The following is a 15,068-nucleotide window of genomic DNA, read 5'->3' as shown; positions in this document are numbered from 1 at the left end:
ACAACCCAAAAAAGCCACAAACCCCAGACTTGAGAACAAACGCATTTCTTAGTGTTCAAAGAAACACTTTTGTCCTATAGTCCACTCTCTGTTTGCTTTGGGCAGTAACTACCTCTTCTGTATAGTGTCCAGCAGAAAATGGAATCCATATCTGATACAGGCAGTCTCATGAATAATAATTTTTATAGATATTGCAGAAACGCTTCACTTCCTCCTTTGTGGGGCCTCAAATGGGAGTTGTCAAGAGCAAATTGACCTTGTTCCACGAAGTCCTCAAGAACTTTATGAACTTACTTCTCTTATCTGGTAAGTCTTGCAGTCTTAGGTTTTGGGTGTGGTTGGTATGTTAAAATCCTTAACTTCACTGAAATAAGGCAAACAGTTTTCAGTTCAGATGGGCTTGATTGTATACTTCTAGTAAAATACTGTTTTAATGTTCTTTACAGTGAACTGATGCCTTGCCTGCCAAAAGAGGGGATCTTTGCTGTTGATACTATGCTAAAGAAAGGAAATGCACAAAATACAGATGGTGCAATATGGCAATGGCGAGATGACAGGGGTCTCTGGCATCCCTATAACAGGATTGATAGTCGAATAATAGAGGTAGTAATTCCACACATTTGTGTGATGATGTTTTTCAAATCTGCGTGCGGTTGAATAGGGAATTAAGTGCTTTCTCTGTCCTTAAAAATATCACTCTTGATCTTTCTGAGTAAGAAACAAGTTTCTTCAAACATCCTGCTGTAATTCTGCAGTATTCCGGTGTTCAGCTATAGCTGAATCATGTAATTGCTGTTCTGACTGTATTTCTGTCACTGTCTTTCCTACTGTGTTACCCTTCTCCTCACCTTTCATACTGTTTTCTGTTTGTTAGGCATTTCCTAACTTTAAACTTTTCCTTGATTTTAGGCAGCTCATCAGGTTGGTGAGGATGAGATAAGCCTGTCTACGCTTGGGCGTGTCTATACTATTGATTTTAACTCTATGCAGCAAATAAATGAGGATACTGGAACAGCTCGTGCCATTCAGCGAAAACCAAACCCTTTAGCCAATACAAACACTAGTAAGTACAGCTCAGGAAACACCTGGGCTCTCTAGCTGTGACTAATTTATGCTGGGTTGTGCAGCAGTTTATTGCTTAACTTAAAAATTTCTTATGGCCTCTATGGAACATCAAACTATTCTGATTTACATGAATGAAGAAAGCTTTATAACAAAACTCGTACTATTGCCATGTCTGCTTTTTAACATGTAAACTCCTCCTGGGACCTGAAAATGTATCGAAATGGGCGGGAGCTGGGGGTGTTCCTGGCTTGGGATTTCTGAAACAGTTCTATTCATACAGTTTTTTATTTAATGAAGAGTCTGTGAGGGCTTCTTACTATTATACAGAAATTCATAGGAACACTGAAGAAAAAAAAGACTGAACTCCTTGAAAGAGATTTTGTACCTACTTAATGACTCTGACTTCTGCCTCTTGGATTTTATCTTCTCAGTTTGAGAGTTGAATTAAATCATTTTTAACAAAAGAAAGTAATCATCAGAGGAGAAATGCAAAGATCTGTCCAGTGAGTTGTTGCACACTTTCTCACAGGTGGACATTCAGAATTGAAGAAGGATGATGCTCGAGCACAATTAATGAAAGAGGACCCAGAACTGGCAAAATCCTTTATCAAAACACTGTTTGGTGTTCTTTATGAAGTATATAGTTCTTCAGCTGGACCTGCTGTTAGACACAAGTGCCTTAGAGCAATTCTTAGGATAATTTATTTTGCTGATGCTGAACTTCTGAAGGATGTGCTGAAAAACCATGCTGTTTCAAGGTGGGTTCATTAACTACTGCAGATGAAATTAATTTTGAGCTTACAGCTCAAACTTGTGATTTACTTTTTTTGAATCATCTTTTTCAGGAGAAAATTGTACTTATCAAGTCTTACTTATTTTCCAAACACTGAGGCTGCCAGCTCTGCGGGAATTTTTTTGCATCATAGATTTTGCAGTAGTTGAATGCTAGGCCTTCTTACTAGACAGTTAGGTAGCCTCTGGCTTTGTGTACTAGGAGTGTCTAATATTGCCCTTTATTGGTTTTTTGATTTCTAAAACTTGCCTATGAAATTCTCTGTGGGCAAGATAACTTTTGAGGTAATACAATATGAACAATTACAGATATAGTAGCATTCAACTGGTTAAGTTTTATTCATGGAATCTCTCCTACTTGTGCACACAAAGTTGAGGATCTGAGGATGCAACTGGAAAATAAACCAAGTTGCTTTTCAAGGACAGTACCAAGTTCTAGAACACCCTATTTATAGAAGCCTCTCTCCTTTATGCCGTGTTAAAACTTGGTAAAAGTGATATAGGTAGGAAGAGAACTGTTCCAGTCCTTTTATTGATAGTTTTTATAAAAGCACTATGAAATTTGTTTGCTTTCAGTCCCCAGTGCTGTGTATGCAAGATGAACTGACTTGATTTAAAAAGAAAACCCCAGCCAAAAAAACCCACAAAGCTAATTCTAATAAATTATCTGTTTTAGTCATATTGCCTCCATGCTGTCGAGTCAAGACCTTAAGATAGTAGTTGGAGCCCTGCAGATGGCAGAGATTTTAATGCAAAAGTTACCTGACATTTTTAGTGTTTACTTCAGAAGAGAAGGTAAATCGTGGTTTCTTTTTTTTTCTCTTCACCTCTTTATGTAGTATTTTAAAAATGTGTGTCCACTCTCCCCAAGCTATAAAAATGGAATATTGTTCTTGAAAAATGAAGGCTAATCTGTGCAAGCTGTCCTCATATTACTAGGGAGGAGCTGACCCAGACTCTGGAGGAGATGAGCTTGTGTTTTCAGAATCTGAAGCAAGTTTGTACAGGCCTGCTGGATACTAGCAAACTCACTAGGCTGTAGATGCATCACTGAAATTACATGGGAAGTCTTAGTGGAGAAAACTGATGAATCTTTGGCAGGAAGTCTTTGTACTAGTCTTTGTTCTTGGGGTTTCTTTAGCTACTATTCATTTTTATTTTTAAAATATATAGGTTAGCTTCTTCAAGAAAAGATTGAACTGCTTTTAAAGCTTAGTATTGATGGGTGGGGTGAGCAAATACTGTCGTAGTCAAAGCAGAGGTTTAAATAACATTCAGTTCTGCATTTTCAAACACCCTTGTTCCTGCCACCGCATCTCTACCACCCCCTCCTCTCCCCCTACCCCAGACCAACCTACCAAACAAAGATCTCTTCTGTCTCAAAAGGGGTGATGCACCAAGTAAAAAACTTGGCAGAGTCTGAGGCTTTGCTGACAAGCCCCCCAAAAGTATGCACTAATGGATCAGGAACGCTGGGAACCACTACAACCATCAACACTGGGACAGCCACTGTTGCCAGCAACGCAGCTGCAGATTTGGGCTCTCCCAGCTTACAGCACAGCCGGGAGGATTCCTTGGATCTGAGCCCACAGGGGTAAGTGCACTTCCTGAAAAGGAATCTGTTCATTCTGGCTTTGGTGCTTTCTTGTGGGATTTTGGGGGTTTTTTGTGACACGGGCTGCCCACATTATCATCTGCATTTTGCTATGGTGTTTTCCTCTAAGGAACTCAATCTGAGTGGTGTTGAATTTTTCAGTGGGTAGTTTTGATTAATTTTATATTAAATGTTTAAAAGAGTGACTTGATAGGTCATAATTATATTAAATAATTTTCTGGTTTTGGGAGAATGTCACGAGCAGCAGTTTGTCATTTCACGTAACTGCTGAGGACAGTGATTCTTTCAGAGCTGTGGGGCATGGTTCCTTTCTGCTAGAGACTGGACAAAAAATAAAAATTACCCTTAAGTTTTGTTGGAAGGCAATAATTTTGAACACTTGTGGAATTAAAATACAGTGTAGGAATAAATTACTCTTTTGCTCTGATTTTAAAGGTCAAATATTTGTCACTTTAAACAAGAATTGGAATATGTGGACTTGTGAAGTGTAGTGATTGATGAGAAGAAATGTCACAAATTGTTGAAGTGTTTTCTGGGCTTTTGTAGGGAAGGCATGTCAAATATCCAGTGTTGGTTGGTGTTTATTCAGTAGAGATTTGTGGAATTTTGTTTTCATTTAAGTGTGTTCAAAGAAATGGTCGAACAAATGCTTACACAATTAAAGCATGAAAATCATGAGAAACCTCTTTTTAGTGTCACTTCTGGCTGTATTTGGCTGCTCATTATAGAAAGATAACAGCCAGCAAAACCCTTTCTGCTTGTCCTGTCAATTATAGAGTTGAGTCCCCTGCTTCTAGAGTAGTAGATATTCCTATCCTTGTTATGGATGGAACCTGTTCTTTAATTCTTAAGGAAGTAGTTGGCAGACGCATTTTAAACTGAGGGAGGGGTGTGTGCATGAATATATATTCATGCATGGAAATAAGTAACTTTATTTTTAAAATTGGACAGACGACTGAGTGATGTTCTAAAGAGAAAAAGACTGCCAAAACGAGGGCCAAGGAGACCAAAATATTCCCCTCCAAGAGATGATGACAAAGTAGACAATCAAGGTAAATAATTCTTAAAGTATGATACTTTTATCTCCTTTTAAAGTAAGCTTATAAACTGCAGAAAGAGCTAGCTGTAATAAACCTGTTGATTCTCTTAAATTTTATCTTTATTTCTCCCAGCTAAAAGCCCTACAACTACTCAGTCTCCTAAATCTTCTTTCTTGGCAAGTTTAAATCCTAAAACATGGGGAAGATTAAGCACACAGTCCAACAGTAATAATATTGAACCAGCACGAACAGCGGGAGTAAGTGGTCTTGCAAGGGCTGCTTCCAAGGATACCATTTCCAATAACAGGTACACACACAAAAAATCACAATACTTGTAACATGATGTGGGCTATGATCAGGGGATTATATAGCAGCTAGAAAGAAGTTGGAGCTTAACCACAGTTAAAAAAAATTCTGGAAAAAGAATCAAGAAATTTAGGTAGAGAAAATAACATCTAAATTGTTCAAAATTGCATGGTGGGGAAAAATTGGAGATCTGAGAAAAACAATGTTAAGAAGTGATCTGTAGAGAAAAGGGCTTGACTCTGTCAGAGTTAAAGCAAAGGGTTTTGTGGGACTGCTGTTTAACATGGAGAGAATTATATTCAGGCTGTATTTACTTGTAATATTGATATATGCAAATGCTACGTGTGGCTAAATGCCTTTTGTGTGCTTCTTTACAGAGAAAAAATTAAGGGCTGGATTAAGGAGCAAGCCCATAAATTTGTAGAACATTATTTTAGTTCTGAAAACATGGATGGAAGCAATCCTGCACTAAATGTATTACAGAGACTTTGCACTGCAACTGAACAACTCAACCTCCAGGTTAGAAGTGGCAAGCTTACTTAGAGTGGGGGGGAGTAATTTCTTGCCTTGACTTGTGAGTCATTATGACTTGGAGTAATTTTTTAGAATGAGTGTGTAAGCTCTGACACACACCACTTATGATAAAAGACAAATCCAACAGTGTGTCATTTGCATAGCATTTTATTTCAAATTCAAAAGTTCTACAGTTAAGTGTCAGGGCTCAACTTTATTCTTAAAGAACAATACCATTTGTAGTAAGAACTTTGAGACTGGTGGGAGAAGGAGAGGGAAGCAGCATTTTGTTAAAATGGTAGAAGAAGTACAGATTGGGGAAAACGTGGTAGCATGTCAAGAACTTCAGCCTTGCTTTTCAGAAAGTTGTGGTCCAAACATGTAACTTCTGAACCAGCACAAGAGCTGAGCTATGTTCTGTGCTTTGATCTGAGCAATGGTTAAAATATGAAACTTTCCCTCCCTCTCTCCCACACTGTCATATAAAACATACACCAATCTGAGTTGTTGGGTGTTTTTTTTTTTTATTTATTTTTTTTTTTAACAGAAAGCACCCCTGCTTGGAACTTATCTTTACCTTGCATAAGACAGAAATGGGACCTTGTATTTCTCTCAAAGTAGAGAAAATGTAGATGTTGACTGTAATGTCTCCCCATGAACACAGACATACTTATCAGATTATTTACCCTGTGTTGCTGCTTGTATTGAGTTACTATACATACATTCCAGACTTCCTTTTTTTCCCCTCCCTTTAGAGCTGTTCCATGCAGTAGAACGAAAGCTAGCATTTCTTAAGCCCTTAATACCTGAGTAGAAAACACTCTGTTCTCATTTTTCAGGTGGATGGTGGAACAGAGTGCCTTGTAGAAATCCGTAGCATTGTCTCGGAATCTGACGTCTCCTCATTTGAAATCCAGCATAGTGGGTTTGTTAAACAACTGCTGCTCTATTTGACATCTAAAAGTGAAAAAGATGCTGTTAGCAGGGATATCAGATTGAAAAGATTTCTTCATGTATTTTTTTCTTCTCCAGTAAGTTTACTTGTTTATTTTTTTGGCATTCTTAGTTGTCTTTCTCTGAAATTTACTTTCTCAGAAAACCATTTGGGAGGTTCTGTGCTTATCTTATCTTAAAGGTGGAATATAGAAAGAATGTTTTGTTATGTCTAAATTGTATAACACTGCAACTTTCACGTTGTTCAATGTCTTTATAGGTCATGAACTTTTTTTTAATACTCTGAAATTACAGAAAGTTCCACACAGCAGTAGAAAAAATGCCAGAATGGCCAATTGTCTGACTCTTGAGCAACCTAAAATTTGTTTCTGTCTTTTAAGAAGTGTATATGGAAAGAGTTTGGATAGTAATGCTATCACTTAGGTCTAAATACTGCAAGAAACTAGTGTTCTGTTTTTAAAGGAAGACATTTGAAGTGGAAGAGAGGAAAGCAGATAACTGAAACTTGCAAAAAGCTTTTTGCTTGTGGTTAAGGGTGAGGGCTTAAAATCTGTTGGGCTATTCAGTTGAAACCAGGAGAGAAAAGTACATTCTTTGAAACAGGTCTTTCATAAACTTGTGTCATTTACTCATCCCGATACTGCTGTTTTTCTCACTTTCAGTGAGAGCAGGGATTCTTAATTTCTGGTATAAATTGTTTAGCATGGTTTAATTCTAGCAGGTAACTAAAGACTGGCCTGTATTTCAGCTTCCTGGAGAGGAGCCCCTTGGAAGATTAGAGCCATTAGAAAATGCACCTTTGTTGGCATTAGTCCATAAAATGAACAACTGCCTCAGTCAGATGGAACAGTTTCCTGTTAAAGTGCATGACTTCCCTAGTGGAAATGGAACAGGGAGCAGGTAAGGATTAATGCTCAGGTAACAGTTTTGTTGGAAGCTTGTGTTTTCTGGAACTTGTTTCAAACAGCATTAGCAGGACAAGTACAAGTAGTACTACAATTATAGAAGTACAGTTACAAGAGGTGGTAGTGGAAACTTCTGACTCTGCTACAAAAGCAGTGACGCAGTTGGGTTTTTCTTCAGTGGAAGATGGAGTATTTTACTAAATATGTGCTTAGCATCTTGAAACTTGTCTCACCTAAATTGGGGGTGATAAAGTTTAAGTGCAGTCTCTAAATTTACCGTTTAAAAGTCCAAATTTCTTCCTTATCGCCATGTACCAAACACTGGGAAGAAACAAACTATTTATTGCTAGGGCACTGATGTTTTTTAGCAGAGTGAGTAAATTGCAGGGAGTGTATTACAGTGCTCAACTTCATTATTCATATAGGTTCTGTTCTCTAGGATGATAGTGGATTAAGTGATAAGTTTTGGCTGTCAGTAGAGTTTAAAATAGCTGTAGACCTGCCCTGGGTCTTAAGATATAGAATAAATTTGGAATCCAGCTTGGTGATTGTGTTTTAAGTAACAAATCTGAGTGACTAAAGACTTCTTTCTACAATTTCTTTTCTATACTTCAGTAAATCAACACTAGTTTTTTATTAATTATATAACAGGGAATCTTTCAGTACAGTTGTGTATAAGTTTTGAAGGTATTTTTTGGTGCTGGCTAAAAACTCAGCATGAGAGGAGGAGCATTGAAAATGAATTTTTGAAAACTCTTCTTTAAAGTTAGAAATGCCAAAGGTCTTCTATGTCTCAGCTAGTAAGGTCGTGTGGAGAGGGGTTTTTTTTTTCATTAATGACGACACAACATCCATTTAACTTGATGTGTTGGGGCCTCACACTATAGCATTAATGTAACATTAAAATTCAGTACTTGTTTTTGTGAAACATAAAATCAATGGGAATTAATGCAGTACACAGATTTCTGATGAGGAGAAATCAGTGTCTCTAAACTGGCTTTTGCAAATAGTATGTTCTCTCTAATCTCAGATTGCTTCCTTACGTAATTTTGGTATAAGTACCAAAAATTAAAAAGCTGTTAATCATAGAAGCGAAATCCTGCTGTTCTTTTTTGATAGAAAATGAAACATGGGAAGGCAGAGAACTGTAGCATTGTAAGTTTTACTGTGGATTATGTCAGTGAGGATTTTGAGGCATTAAGTTTTGGTAGTCTTTTATTAGCACCTGGAAATAGAAGCAGCCCAAGATAAGAGGCTTGTTGTATAAAACCAGCTAGCTTGAGTATTGATAGTTTGGTGAGGTGGAATGTATATATAAACTTTTCTTGGCCAGAAAAAAAAGGGGAGCTTTCAGGTTTTCTCTTTAGGTCTTTACTGAAAAAAATCCATTTAAATGAATACTTGCATTTTCCATGCCCATTTTTGATCCTTGTTGCACTGCATGTAAGCACAACTCTAAATCTCCTGTGCCATCAGCTGATCACTGAACTACTTTGGATTTCAAAGGTGGTCAGTATAGGCCAGTGTACTATTTACAATACAGTATATTGTAATCAGACCTCAGGCTGGGCTTTCTCTCAATTCATGTAGCTTCCAGATTTTGTTCAACTTGGATTCTGATATTCTTGTAGAAGAAAACTTTTAATCTATTTTTCCAAACCACAGTAGCTTAGAGAGATAGTCTGACAATAATAGTCTGAACAAGTAAAATTGTAAATGCATGTATAAGCCTATTTTACTGCATTTTAATGCAATTATGGCTATTAGATTCTTTGTGTAGCAACTTTTTTCACAAATTATTTTTGAGTTTTTCTCTTAACAGAGGATCCCAAGCTTTAAAATTCTTCAATACACATCAATTAAAATGCCAACTGCAAAGACATCCAGACTGTGCTAATGTGAAACAGTGGAAAGGTGGACCTGTGAAGATTGATCCTCTGGCTTTGGTACAAGCCATTGAAAGATACCTTGTAGTTAGAGGTATTTATATATTATACAGTCACTTGTGTTTTCCATTTTGGAATAGTTCTGCTGTCAGTGTGGAGTCTGTAAAAACCTGTGAGGATTATGCTGAAGACAAACAGAAGGTACCTGTGAAGATACCTTGCTCACAAGGGAGGAGATTAAAGCTGTAGAGAATCTTCTTTTTCTGGGACAATCTGTTTCCTGTGGTAAACAGTTCAGTCAAAATACTAACAGAAGTATTACTGCTTTACTGTCACACTGGCTGTAGCTTGGCAGTTTTGATGCCAGGTGTTGATACTGAAATTTGTTCTAGCAGTTCTGAATCTTACTGTTTTTAACTGATACATTTTGGAACCGTTTTAAAGTTTAGAAGTTACAGCAGTCAGAGTACCAAAGCATTGTTATCTTTCATGAAAAGCAAGTGAGGATGCCTTTGTTCTCTCTTGGCTCAGGCTATGGAAGAGTTAGAGAAGATGATGAAGATAGTGATGATGATGGGTCAGATGAAGAAATAGATGAATCTTTGGTAAGCTTTTGCTCTGGGAGTATGGGGAGAGTGCAGTGTATGGAGAGCCTTAGAGAAAAGCTATGCAACAAGTTTCCTAACTTGTGTGTGTGGGTTTTTGTTTTGTCAGGCTGCTCAATTCTTAAATTCAGGGAATGTGAGACACAGATTGCAGTTTTACATTGGAGATCACTTGCTGCCATACAATATGACTGTGTACCAAGCAGTCAGGCAGTACAGTTTACAAGCTGAGGAAGAGAGGGAGTCCACAGATGATGAAAGCAACCCACTGGGAAGAGCTGGGATTTGGACAAAAACGCACACCATTTGGTAAGTTGCTTCAAGAAATCCAGGAATAACTTCTCCAGTTTACTAAATGTATATACATCAATAAATTTATAATATAGCTGTCTGTCTTCTTTTTTATCCCATCAAAAATGGTGGAGCTTCGAATTTCCTGATGAGCTTGAGATACTTAAAACTTAGTAAGATTTCATTGCTAGCTCCTTATGTTCTGGCTCCTGAGTACAGCTGGTGAACAAGAAAAGGGGAATTTTAAATGACACCTTCTAGATGGAGAGAAACTGTTGTTCGTGTTAGGTAACTAACCACAAACAGAGAATGTGCAGTATGCAGCTAATGGTCAGCTTCGTACTAGTTTTCCCAGTTGATTGCTGTGAAAGTGAATGTATTATTTGGCCATACTTTGCAAGAAACATTGACATGTGACTATGCTGAACATCTTAATGTTCAGCAGTCTCTTCTTAACATTTAAACGTGCTAAAGAAAAAAAAGCAAGCAAATAAAACCCCATAAAACAGCAACCAAAAAAATGCCCTAACCTAACCCTTACTCTAACCTCAGTCACTTTGGGGTTTTGTTTATACATTCATTTTCTCTCCTTCGAGTTTTTTCTTCTCTGTGAAATACTTTTCTTCAGAGTCTGGATCATATCCCAGTGCAGTGTTCTTGTCTGTCTACTTTCAACTGTCATTCAAGTAAAGCTCTGGAAATCTGAGAACTAACACCTTTAAAAGTGCTTTTGTTTCCCTGTAAGTTAGCATTTCAAAACTTCTAAACTTTTAACTTTCGTTCACTTTTTAGGTACAAACCTGTGCGAGAGGATGAAGATGGTAATAAGGACTGTGTTGGGGGTAAAAGAGGAAGAGCACAAACTGCTCCCACAAAAACCTCCCCTAGAAATTCTAAAAAACATGATGAATTGTGGCATGGTGAGTGTGGTGCCTTGCTATGTTAGATTTCCTCAGTCCTTTCAGAACTTTCACAATGTTTACTGCCACTATAAAGTTTTTTTTAAAGCAGGCATAGTATAAAAATTAGTAAGCGTGTATTTTTAGCTGTATATTAAAACTAGAAGTTAAGATATTTACTGAGTTGTTTAACTGAACTGTTGTAGATAAGTGAATGCCATGACTTAAAACTGCCTAGGCTCCTAACAGTTAAATCTTGGGGAAAACTTCTAATTTATTTGTTTTGCTAACATGTTGTTTTTTTGTGCTAGATGGTGTATGCCCTTCGGTGTTAAATCCTCTGGAAATTTACCTCATATCTACTCCACCTGAAAATATAACATTTGAAGATCCCTCATTAGATGTTATTCTTCTTTTGAGAGTTTTACATGCTATCAGTCGATACTGGTATTACTTGTATGATGTGAGTAGAGCACTTCTTAAATCACTTTGTTACTTGGTTCAGGGTAGAACCATCTGTAACATTTTATATAACCTTTTCCCTCTGTCCACTGCCCCTCAAGAAGATAGAATAATGCAAATATTGCCATCTTCCCCTACATGCTTCTCTAACTTCTGAGAAGATGAAGGCTGTAAATTCTTACAGTCAGTCATATTTTCTTTATACTGTGTTGAACACAATATCCATGTTTTGTCCTTAAGTTTAAAGACCAACATTATTCCTGGAAAGAAAATTAGTAGTAAACATTTAGTCAGTCCTTCTTTCATGTCTGAGACGCTGCAGGAACAAAATAGCACTAAAAGTTTTTACTTTCCGTGATAAGCAAATGAGAAGCATTAAAAATCTTTGTTAACAAAGACGTGCTATTTCTTTCAGCATTTCTCTAACTAGAAATACATTGCTTTTATTTAACACAGAATGCAGTCTGCAAGGAGATAATTCCAACTTCGGAGTTTATCAACAGTAAACTGACAGCAAAAGCAAACAGGCAGCTTCAGGATCCTTTGGTGATTATGACAGGAAACATCCCGACTTGGCTGACAGAACTTGGAAAAACATGGTATGAGTGATTCGCTGTGTAGTGTCTCTGATTCCAGTTCAGTATGAATCTTGGTTGGGCAGCACAGTGCATCACCCTTACAGGACTCTTGAGTATTTACTGCAAATGGTGGAAGGTAGAATAGTGGTGCTGCTCTAGGCAAGTTCTCATTTCTTTTTGCTGCCAAATAACGGGAGCTTGTGCTGAAATCTTTGATCTGTTGGATTTATTAATTGTAGTACAGTAGTTATAAAGGAATTTTGTTTTCTGATGTAAACTTTGCACAGCCAAGGCCTTCACGTATTTTGGGTTACTTTTCAAGAAGAGTCAAAAGTTTCTGGAATTTTTTGTCTCCATATATTGCATTTCTCAAAACTCTTGCTCCTGAGCATTGTAACTAAAACGTCTTCTGGAAAGCTTGCTTTGGAGGCTGCTTTCACTACAGCGTGTAATAACTCACTAATTTTGGACATACTACATTTCTGTTGTGTTTTAAACCAAATGCTAGTCAGAGATGCTGCTTGAAACACAGCTGACTAATCCAATGCTCTTCACAGCCCATTTTTCTTTCCATTTGATACCCGCCAAATGCTGTTTTATGTAACGGCCTTTGATCGTGATCGAGCCATGCAAAGGCTGCTGGACACGAATCCAGAAATCAATCAGTCGGATTCTCAGGATAGCAGAGTGGCACCGCGGCTGGACAGGAAAAAAGTAAGTACATCTTGTTTCAGATGGAATGAAGGATCTGTTTATTTTTATATTGTCTTTAAAGATATCATTGTGAGCGAGGCTTATTTGTATAACTTGGTCTTCTGGTGGTATAGTGAAGGAAGTGGAGGTGGGTTTTGTTGCTGCAGTCCCCCAGGAGAAGGCGCAGTGTCTTCTCCGTGCCGGCCACATGAGGGCAGGAGGGGCACCCTGACATAATTCCTGAAACAAGCTCCAGCAATGAACACAGAGTTTTAGGCAGCGTTAGTGAAATTTCCACATACTGGCTTGTAGACCTCTGTTTTGCTTGATTCTGAGAAGAATTCAAGTAGGGATTTAGACCCTTAATAAACAAAATTACTGTCCTTGTATTTGGGGAAGGTAATTCACCTATCACAACATAATAAAACTAAGCTATGACTGTTAGATTTGAAGCAGTCTTGGATATCTGCCTTGAATCTGGAGATACATAATCTTAATATAAGATCTGCTATATATGCTATATGATCTTGAATACCTCTGGGGAAAACAGCAGGAGACACGAGAATCAAGTTTAAAGAGAATATAAGCTGCCCACATGTAGGAATCCCAGTCCTGTTGGGGTTTTTGTTTGGGTTTCAGCATCTTTACTCTTATTTTCTTCTCTACATATTAGTTTGAGGTACATAATGTCACATGACAATACTTGGCTATATTGTAGTCCTATTGCTATATTCTTGGCAAGAATAGTACCTATTAGTTATACTGATGTAAATGTAAGGCATTGTTCTTTCATTTTATATTGAGCACACTCATTCTAAACAGTTTTCATATAGAAGCAAGAATTATTATATCAAAGCATAAGCTTACAGATTGTTGAACTGAGCTGTGGTGCTATGGGCATGGGGTGGAAAACTGGGCATAGCTGATTTTTACCTATTGTAACTGCCTTGGGAGCTGGAACTTATAGGCATAATTTCACTGCATAAAACCTCTCTCATGTGCAGCGCACTGTGAACAGAGATGAGCTGTTGAAGCAGGCAGAATCTGTGATGCAGGATCTAGGCAGTTCAAGAGCCATGTTGGAAATCCAGTATGAGAATGAAGTAAGTAATACCAATGCAGTCTAATGTAACCCCTTTTTACTGAAGATTAATACAGAATAGTTACAGCTGTCCTACAATGGCTTGGTCAGACCCTTTGTCTTTCACATTGCTGGTGCTAAAGAATTTTATCCTTTAATTATCCCTAATCTGCTTGGTTGTGATTTTTAGCTGCTAGGAGAAGCTCTTTCTGATCTAAATTCCATAATCAATTGTAGTCAGTAGAGCTCATTTTTTTTTCTAAATCTTAAGCAAACAGCTTAGAGTGTGTGTTTCCTCTATAATATGATCATTAGGTGGTTAATACTCTTACTCCACTGTTACTTCCTCTGCTGTGTGGTCTTTCCATGCTGCCTCTGTCATGTGTAAATGTTCTGTAGCTAGGTTCCCTAGATGCTTTTTGCCTTGCAGTCTATTTTATAGCAAGTAATGTATAATATTTCTCAGATGAAGTAAAGATTTTTTATATCCAAATTGACAAATGGACTCATCTGTCTCATTCTCCCTCCTCTCCCCTCACCCTCCATCCCCTGAAGGTTGGCACAGGCCTAGGCCCTACACTAGAGTTCTATGCACTTGTATCTCAGGAACTACAGAGAGCAGACTTAGGCCTTTGGAGGGGAGAAGAAGTGACTTTAGCAAATCCAAAAGGTAATTGCTCTACTGCTTAATCTATAAATATTGATTAATATTGAATTGATTCTAAGTTGACTTTAGTTATGTAAAGAGCACCTCATTTTGTGTTAGGTAATGTGCCTGATGATAGTGTGTGTATCTTTGTGGGTTTTGTTGGGGGTTTTGTGTGTGTTTGGTTGGTTTTTTTGTTATAAGAAGCTTAGGTTAAGGTTATCTGAATGAATCTTTCTTGCATCTTGAAAGAAAGTAGCAGAGTAAATACTGAACTTTCTTTTTTCCTTCTTTGTTCCTCAACAGGAAGCCAGGAAGGTACCAAGTACATTCATAATCTTCAAGGCCTTTTTGCACTTCCTTTTGGTAGAACAGCCAAGCCAGCTCACATTGCAAAAGTTAAAATGAAGTTCCGTTTTCTGGGAAAACTGATGGCCAAGGCAATCATGGACTTCAGACTGGTGAGAATAGACTAGAAAATCTCTTTTGAAGGGGTCACATTAAAATACTAGTTCTGGCTGTTGAGGGATAAAAGCATTATGAGTTAAATGGTATTACTTTCAGCTCTAGAAATAAGGGCAGTCTGAGGCGGGGCAGGGAGGAGGATGAGCATGTAGCTGAACTTTTGTGGGGGAAAAGGGTGATACATGTTGAAGATCCTTACTGTGGCTTTCAAGACCATAAAGTAGAAAGGAAAAGCCATTATTGGTATGTGTTGCAATATCTTTCCAGACTTC

The 15,068-nt window shown here is 37.7% G+C and overlaps 1 protein-coding gene across 7 annotated transcripts in view; it reads left to right on the top strand.

Moving 5' to 3' along the window:
• The window catches only part of TRIP12 (thyroid hormone receptor interactor 12), a 78,766-nt gene that overhangs the window by 55,181 nt on the left and 8,517 nt on the right, over positions 1-15,068 (top strand). For 5 of the 7 annotated variants that reach the window (XM_066193230.1, XM_066193227.1, XM_066193232.1 and 2 more), the window contains 21 exons: positions 189-306; positions 447-603; positions 910-1,063; positions 1,595-1,823; positions 2,534-2,652; positions 3,244-3,451; positions 4,424-4,524; positions 4,645-4,819; positions 5,196-5,337; positions 6,171-6,362; positions 7,034-7,185; positions 8,998-9,170; positions 9,608-9,681; positions 9,791-9,990; positions 10,765-10,892; positions 11,183-11,334; positions 11,790-11,932; positions 12,469-12,625; positions 13,609-13,707; positions 14,241-14,355; positions 14,638-14,792. In XM_066193230.1, coding sequence (XP_066049327.1) covers positions 189-306; positions 447-603; positions 910-1,063; positions 1,595-1,823; positions 2,534-2,652; positions 3,244-3,451; positions 4,424-4,524; positions 4,645-4,819; positions 5,196-5,337; positions 6,171-6,362; positions 7,034-7,185; positions 8,998-9,170; positions 9,608-9,681; positions 9,791-9,990; positions 10,765-10,892; positions 11,183-11,334; positions 11,790-11,932; positions 12,469-12,625; positions 13,609-13,707; positions 14,241-14,355; positions 14,638-14,792 — 3,143 coding nt within the window. The remainder of the gene's footprint in view (positions 1-188; positions 307-446; positions 604-909; positions 1,064-1,594; positions 1,824-2,533; positions 2,653-3,243; positions 3,452-4,423; positions 4,525-4,644; positions 4,820-5,195; positions 5,338-6,170; positions 6,363-7,033; positions 7,186-8,997; positions 9,171-9,607; positions 9,682-9,790; positions 9,991-10,764; positions 10,893-11,182; positions 11,335-11,789; positions 11,933-12,468; positions 12,626-13,608; positions 13,708-14,240; positions 14,356-14,637; positions 14,793-15,068) is intronic. The other 2 variants (XM_066193229.1, XM_066193233.1) reach the window with 1 other exon arrangement.

This window comes from Chamaea fasciata, unplaced genomic scaffold (assembly GCF_029207755.1).
Source record: "Chamaea fasciata isolate MVZ Bird 193981 ecotype frontalis unplaced genomic scaffold, bChaFas1.0.hap1 SCAF_11, whole genome shotgun sequence".
NCBI lineage: Eukaryota > Metazoa > Chordata > Aves > Passeriformes > Sylviidae > Chamaea > Chamaea fasciata.
This window is presented reverse-complemented; position numbering and strand designations above follow the sequence as displayed.